This window comes from Micromesistius poutassou (assembly GCF_964030765.1).
Source record: "Micromesistius poutassou genome assembly, chromosome: 14".
Classification (NCBI taxonomy): domain Eukaryota; kingdom Metazoa; phylum Chordata; class Actinopteri; order Gadiformes; family Gadidae; genus Micromesistius; species Micromesistius poutassou.
Genome location: NC_140284.1, coordinates 14070589 through 14078301, shown reverse-complemented (window position 1 = coordinate 14078301; position 7713 = coordinate 14070589). Strand labels below are relative to the sequence as shown.

The following is a 7713-nucleotide window of genomic DNA, read 5'->3' as shown; positions in this document are numbered from 1 at the left end:
GTACAAGGCAGCTTAACGTACTTTGGGCCCAGGTGGATAGCAATGGCTTTGCACGTCTGTCTAACAATAACAGACACAGCCTGTTGCGACACGCCAAATGCGTTAGCTGTTTTCCGTAGCCTCCCCTCGTCGCTTAAATAGTACAGAGTTATTGCAACTCGTTTCAGCGGCTCAATCGATACCCTCATGTTCGTTGTTTGAGCTTCGATATACGGACGGAGTTCTTCGGTCAGGGCGACGAGAGAAGCCCTGGACATTCCCGGAAATTCTCCCTCCACTCATTATCCACAACCATACCAGCAACAAAGTTGTCCCACCAGCTGCTAGTTCGTCCAGGTCTTGTCCAAAACTTTCTCCTGGTGGCCCTTCTGGTTACTCTGCGAGGTGGATCCAAGAGCGTGTGGCGTATGTTGTTCTCCATGGCCTTTTGTTGCTCGTCGCAGTAATATAGAAGCTGAAGGTTTTGCTGTAACAGCCCTAATAGACTGAGTAGTTTCTGTAGTACGAGCACAAGCATGTAGTCCGCCATTGCTGTTGTTGTTGTTATGATGCGTCTCGTTGCGGCGGCTGAGGTTAAAGGTTAGAGAGGCGGGGCTATGACGTCATCGTTTCAGGAAAAAAAACGTTTTGGCCGTCCAGACGGATGCGCTGGGGCGGCGTTTTCAAATTTTCCCACTCTGGGACCCGTTTTCAAAAAATACCGTTTTCACCCCCTGAAAACGCCGGATCCGTGTGGACGCGAGGCCAATCCGATAAAGTATTTATCCGGATTCGAAAAAAACGGCTTCGTGTGGACAGGGCCTTAGTCACATGTTTGCATTGAAAGGGACTGAGTTATCAACTTTTCCAGTTTTTATGTGTGCAAAATGCTTTTCAGAGCGAGAGAAGCACTTTTTGACCAACAATGTGTTTTTGACCCTAACACGTGAATTGTGCTCAAAACCAATGCTCTTCACTTCTAAATGGTGTGCAATGGCATAAATAACCATATTTAAGCTTAGTTACACGTTTGCATTGAAAGGGACTGAGTTATCAACTTTTCCAGTTTTTATGTGTGAATGTGACACCCGAGGGTGTTCATGTGGGCTAGCTCCACTGTGACGGCCCTGTGCAGCGTTCTGTTTCCTCTTGCAGGTGGGGCTGTTGGGAGACACCTAATGACAGCAGCTGCCGTCAGTCCAGTCCTTCATAAGCTGTGCCAGTCGGTGTCCCTAGAGTTTTTGTTAGAAGCTTGTTTTTTGCATAGTTTAACTTTGATTGATTCCATTTATTTCAGACATATCAACGAAAATAAAAAATACAAACAAATGAAAAGCATGAAAAATCAATGAACAAAAAACGATGTTCAAATTATTTAGAATAAAATAAAAAATATATATTTCATATATTCACTTTATGCCTGAAAAACGTTTTGTTGAATAAATGTACTTTTACTTTTCTGTAAGTAGGCCGGTAATTTAGCAACCCCAGCGACGTCAACGTCTCTGCTGATCAACACTACGAATGGTGATTGTAAAAAGACACACCGTGTGAAGTTATTTTTTCGTTTTGGCAAGTAGCCATGTAATAAGCAAGACCCCTCCCCTCTCTCTCTCTCTCTCTCTCTCTCTCCAGGTGTTCGGGTTAGCTCAAGCTGGCAGACTTCGGTGGGTACACAGACTGGGTCCCCCAGAGACCCCAGAGACCAGGTACCCCTCTGAGACCGGATACCCCTCTGTGACCGGGTACCCCAGAGACCGGGTACCCCTCTGTGACCGGGTACCCCAGAGACCAGGTACCCCTCTGAGACCGGGTACCCCAGAGACCGGGTCCAGGGGGTCCGGCTCAGGGGGTCTCTAGTGAGAACCGGACTGAACCAGAACCAGAGAGGATGAGGAGGAGGAAGAGGAGGAGGAGAAGGAGGAGAAGGAGGTGGTCAAACTGACACTTTGGCCCAAGATGAAAGAGCAGAGCAAAATAGTGATTCTGAAAACGTTGATTCTGTTAGCATCACACAACTGTGAAATGTTTAGCCTCCACTGTTAAGGGTTGATTATGGTTCCACGTCGACGCAACACAACGACCACGCAGACGCTTCCACGCAGTCGTCAGCCTGTTTTGGTTCTGCCTCAGGTTTTAGTGAGCGGACCAATCACAGCCCTCGCTGCTGCGTTGCCTCGACGGAAGGTTACAATTTTTGGGAGGCGCACATCAGACCCTTGCGGAGGACGCAAGGAGGGTTCGCAAGGACGTAACGGGGTACGTAACCCCCTTGAGTTGCGGGTGGGACCACAATCAGCCCTTTAGCCTAACTCAACTGTTACTCTGTGGTTATTTCCTGCCCCACCCCAGGCCTGGCCCGGTCCAGGTCTGTCCCGTGCCAGACGTACTCCTCTGAGGTGGTGACGCTGTGGTACCGCCCCCCCGACGTCCTGCTGGGCTCCACCCACTACTCCACCGCCCTCGACATCTGGTGAGACCCTAAACATGTTGACCCTACACTGTTAGCATCACATGACTCTGATCATGTTAAAGGGGACATATCACGCCACAACTGGTGTGGCGTGATATGTCCCCTTTAAGCATACACTGTCAGCATAGTGAAAGAAATCACAGAAAGGGGCCCTGGGGGAGAGACCAGAACGCCCACTAGAACCAGAACCAGAACCAGCAATCAGACCAGGTTACTCAGGGGGGTACTGGTCCAAACTGGTTCCATCTTGGACACACCCTCTTCCTGGCCAATAACGCTCTTCAGGTGAGCTCCAGAAAATTAGTTCAGTGTTTGTTTTGATGGCCAGAGTGCAGGGCTGCCAACTTTGGAGCTTTGGCTCCACTCCACTCCACTCCACTCTGGAGTGGAGTGTGAAATGTCAGTGTGCTGTGTGGTGTGGCTTGTTAGATTTCAGCTTATTTCTAACTGTTCTAACTGTTCGTATAGTCTCTGCGTTGTGTATATTCCCAATTGTAGTAGTAATTCTTGAAGTGTAAATCAAGGAAGCTTGACAGGTTGGATCAGATGGTAGAATGGATGGTTTATTCCAGCATGTAATACAGCAAGATACAGACTTAGGTTGAATAATATATATTGTAAGTGGTGAGGAACAGTCTCCTGACGTTCTCCTTGGCTGTTGATCCCTCTTCTCGTTGAACCGGAGTATTATAATAAGAAAATGTAAATAACAAAAGGACAGAAGCAGTCTCTCCCTTGATAAGGTATATGGCCCTGGCTATGCCCCAGACAGTCAGGTTGGTTCGTCCTTGTTGGGACATAACAAATGGAGGAATGTTGGAAATAACACCTGGTATCAGTAGGAGAGGCACTGGCCTGTTCATAGACTTAAGAAATGTGAAGAAAGAGAGACACTAAAATACACCAATATTCTACAGGCTCAGAAGAGGAATTAAGAAGCTGTAGACCACTTAGGATGGTGTCACCATCCTGGTGTTTTAATGAAGGCTAACCTGACCCTAACCCTGTCCCTAACCCTGACCCTAAGTCTGACCCTGACTCTGACCCTAACGCTAACCCTACTTACCTTAACCACTACTTAAATTTTTATCTTATCCTAACCTAACCTTTATCCTAACCTTAACCTCTAGCCTTAACCCTAACCCTACCTAACCTTAACCCTTTACTTTCTATGGTAAAAATATATTAAGAAAAAGTTGTTGATGATTATGGGACATGACCCGGGAGTTGATCGACCTCGGGGGGCCTCCCTCGGGTGAGAGTGTCTTGTGATAATGGCCGAAACGCTCGATGATCCCGGGGTCCATAACTGATGACGTGTCCTGCAATTCTTCAACAGAGTTTTCAGAAAAAGTATATAAAACAATTTTAAAACATTAAACCCCCCCCCCCCCCGCCTTTTTTTAAAATAAAGAACAAAAATGAAAAACCCTTCAACCTTAAGACTTCAACTAGGAAATGAATTTTTTTTTTAAAGAAATTCCAACTACAAAATGACAAGCGTTTCAATTTTTAAAGCCCAACTGGAATACGAAAAGCGTTTAAATTTTTAAATAAATTCCAACTAAGAAAACAATAAGCGTTTTAATCTTTAAAGCCCAACTGAAATACAAAAAACCTTTACATTTTTAAATTCCAACTAGAAAACAATAAGCGTTTCAATCTTTAAAGCCCAACTGGAAAACAAAGTTGTTATTTTTATTTTTTGTTATTTTAAAGTCATCGGACAACGTGGGGAGATCTATGGGATAAAGATATACACCTAACCCTAACCCGAATTAAGTCAGGCCGGACCGACCCCCGAGTCTCTACGACCTTCCGTTCTGGAGTTGCGGGATCCCGGGTTCCGTTGGAAAGCCCTTCCCCAAGTTAGTATGCAAAAGTATCCTTGTCTAGTCGGTCAGACCTTCCATTCCAAAGTTATTTCGCCAGGGGACATAATCGATTGGCCCAAAGGTAGCTTTCATCCCTTATCCTAACCCTAACCATCTATCCCCACTAAAGTGACCACGGGCTTTCCGATGGTAACAAGCTTGACCGGATGTGGCCACCGGAAAGGCCAGAAATGGCCGTTGTGAATCTTAAAACGCCTGTAGCTCCAGAACGGAAGGTCGTAGAAACTTTCTTCCAACTCTGGCGTGTTAGGGTTAGGGATAATCGATTGGCCCAAAGGTAGCTTTCATCCCTTATCCTAACCCTAACCCTCTAACCCTAACCCTAAGTATCCTTGTCTAGTCGATCAGACCTTCTGTTCGAAAGTTATTTCGCCAGGGGACATAATCGATTGGCCCAAAGGTAGCTTTCATCCCTTATCCTAACCCTAACCCTAACCCGAATTAAGTCAGGTGGGACCGACCCCCGAGTCTCTACGACCTTCCGTTCTGGAGTTGTGGGCCTTTAAAGATATGTCCCCCATGGCCCCGCCGGGGTTACGCCCACTTCCGGCCGTCGCAGAGACACTCGCTTGGTACTGTTGGAAAGCCCTTCCCCAAGTTAGTATGCAAAAGTATCCTTGTCCAGTCGATAGGACCTTCCGTTCCAAAGTTATTTCGCCAAGGGCCATAAGTGATTGGCCCAAAGGTAGCTTTCATCCCCTATCCTAACCCTAACCCGAACCACTGGCTGAAGAGCGAGAGGTACATTGACTAACGCCACGGACACATAATTTCTGAGGATCAATAACAGGTCACATGATTGAAGAGAAGACTGAAGACCAGGTACTTTATTTAGCAAACTCAACCTCAATAAATTGTTTTATTACCTAAAGCTGAATCTGAAACCGAAAGTACTTTAACAGAAGTACTATATAGAATACATACTGACAGTTAAAAAAACGTATTTTTATATAAAAAATATATGTCCAAAAAAAGTGTGTGTGTGTGTGTGCGTGTGCGTGTGCGTGTGTGTGTGTGTGTGTGTGTGTGTGTGTGGAGTGGCACCAGAGGGGTATTCCATCAACCAAGCTAAGCGCAAAGCCGGGCTTATTTTGTTTAGCCTCGCTTCTTTCAGCTAGAGTTGCATTCCATTAACGTGACTTAAGGGGATCTCCGCTAAGTAACTATGGCAACTTATCCGACCAAACTAACTTGGTCAGTAGCAGGTTAACTGTCAGTCTAACTTGAGCGGTGTTTCAGAGAAGTCCATCTGTCGGCAACAATTCACGATTTTGTCATAAATGTACATATATGAAGTACAAACAGTGTATATTTTCACTAAGGGTCTAAGATTAAATGATGCAAATAAAATAACCATGGCTATTTTCTCAACACATTTTTATGTGTATTATAACAAAATCAGGAATCAGCAGTTGGGTGACTGGTCTAGCACTTGCCCTGTGATACTCGCGACCCAAGTTCGCGTCCAGAGTATTTCCTATTCCTATGCCAATGCCTATTCTTGGCATTGGCATAATTTTGGAATTCCCTTTATTAATTCCCTAATTTAGAATATTCAAAGAAATGGAAAATAAATGGCATGAAAAGGTCTTTGATTTCGCCAGTAATCCTTCCTATATTACTAATTGCATGGGGATTGCACCCCGGACGACCGGGTGCAAGTCCGACACGTTAACTCGAGACTATCTCCCTGATTGCAAATCCATGGTCAATATTCAATGAAAATATGTTAGGCTTAATACTTATGCATTCAACAGATCGGCGATTTTTTTGCCAGGCAGTCTCCCTGTTTTTATTAATGGTTACAGTGCTCCCTTTTTGAATTATTATATGCTTGTACTCCCCATAGACCTCCACAATCAGCTTCTGTTCGCTGCTGGAAAAGATCCCGCTCGGTCCTTTTCGGACCTTTGATTCGACATTCACGGTTCTGGGCTGGTTACATATCTCGTGAATGTGCGTAATCCAGGATAACGTTAGCCTGGCTTGAACTAACCTGAGCAAGGTGTGGCTGAACTGCGTTGATGGAACAGCTTTAGCCTCAAGTGGAAGTTGGCGCTAGTTCTAACTGGGCTTAATCAACTAAGCCCCGCTTTGATGGAATACCCCTCAGGTGCACTGAAGTATATGCCTGTGTGTTGGTCTGGGTAGGGCGGTGTGTCTGTGTGTGTGTGTGTGTGTTTGTGTGTTTAGAGAAGCACCATGTACAGCAGCCACAATAACACACAAAGTGTCCCAAACCAGGTGTTCCAGTCCAGGCTGATGATGTCATACACCTCACCAACCAACCACTTTTCACTGCTGTGGTTAGAGTGTGTGGCCTGCAAGGCGGCAGTACGGTGCAGGGCGCTGTGTTGGTCGGAGGCCTGGACCTCTTTCAGACCAGAGGGGTTGTTGTCCACTGAGTTCAGCGGCTGGCCTTCTTTCAACCTGAAGCGACGATGACAGCCATCAGCACAGCCTAGCATCTCCATACACTTAGCAGAGCTTGCAGTTTCACATAGCATCTACATAGCATCTATCTGCATATGCAAAGAAGCGGTAGCCATGTATTTGACGCCCTGGTTGATTAACCGTGTAGGTCCTCCACCGGCCTATAGGTGGCAAGCAGTGGTAGGATCAAAAAGCCCTGTCAAAGTGATCAATAATTCAATGGGGAAAAGATAGCCTATCATCCCCATACCATACTTAGCAGAGATAGCAGCATAGCCTAGCATTTAAATACAGCTAGCTTATCTAGCAGCATATCCTAGCATTTACATACAGCTAGCATATCTCTCAGTATAGCCAAGCATCTTCATATATTAAGCAGAGCTACTAGTATAGTCTAGCATTTAAGACACCAAGCAAGCCTAGCAACATATAGCCTATAGCCTATAACCTCCATTCACTTTGCGAAGCAGGTAGTATAGCTTTGCATCTATATAAGCTAAGTAGGGATGTCCCGATCCGATCTACGGCATCAGTATCGGTCCGAAATTGTCCCATTACGCTGGATCGGATATCGGAGGGGAGAAATAAATATGATCCGATTCGCGCAGCGTGTCACGTTATAACAACAGTTATAACATGAACAATACCTGTTCAACAGTCATGTCAGCAGTGTGGCTGTATTTCAACCTAAAATAAGAAAAAAGTGCAACAGCCTGGGCCTGGCTGTTGGAAAATAAATGGCATGAAAATAAATGGCATGGTCACGACGCGGTCGTGACGAGGTCACGTCACACGCTCCAGCCTTGGCTAGAGCAGACCACAGCTGTTGTGATAGCCACAAGCTTGGCGATCACAAAAGCTAACCATTTCGGACGTCACGAATGTCCAATCGATTAAAATTATTGATCAATTGGAAATATGATTATTATAAAT

General features: G+C 45.5%; 1 protein-coding gene across 1 annotated transcript in view; it reads right to left on the bottom strand.

The window, feature by feature from the left end:
• Positions 1-5165: 5165 nt before the first annotated feature.
• Positions 5166-7713, bottom strand: part of ccdc141 (coiled-coil domain containing 141) — a gene marked incomplete at its 5' end in the record, with an annotated part of 51615 nt that continues 49067 nt past the window's right edge. Inside the window, one exon of the mRNA XM_084478223.1 lies at positions 5166-6777. Coding sequence (XP_084334349.1) covers positions 6537-6777 — 241 coding nt within the window. The 3' untranslated portion in view covers positions 5166-6536. The remainder of the gene's footprint in view (positions 6778-7713) is intronic.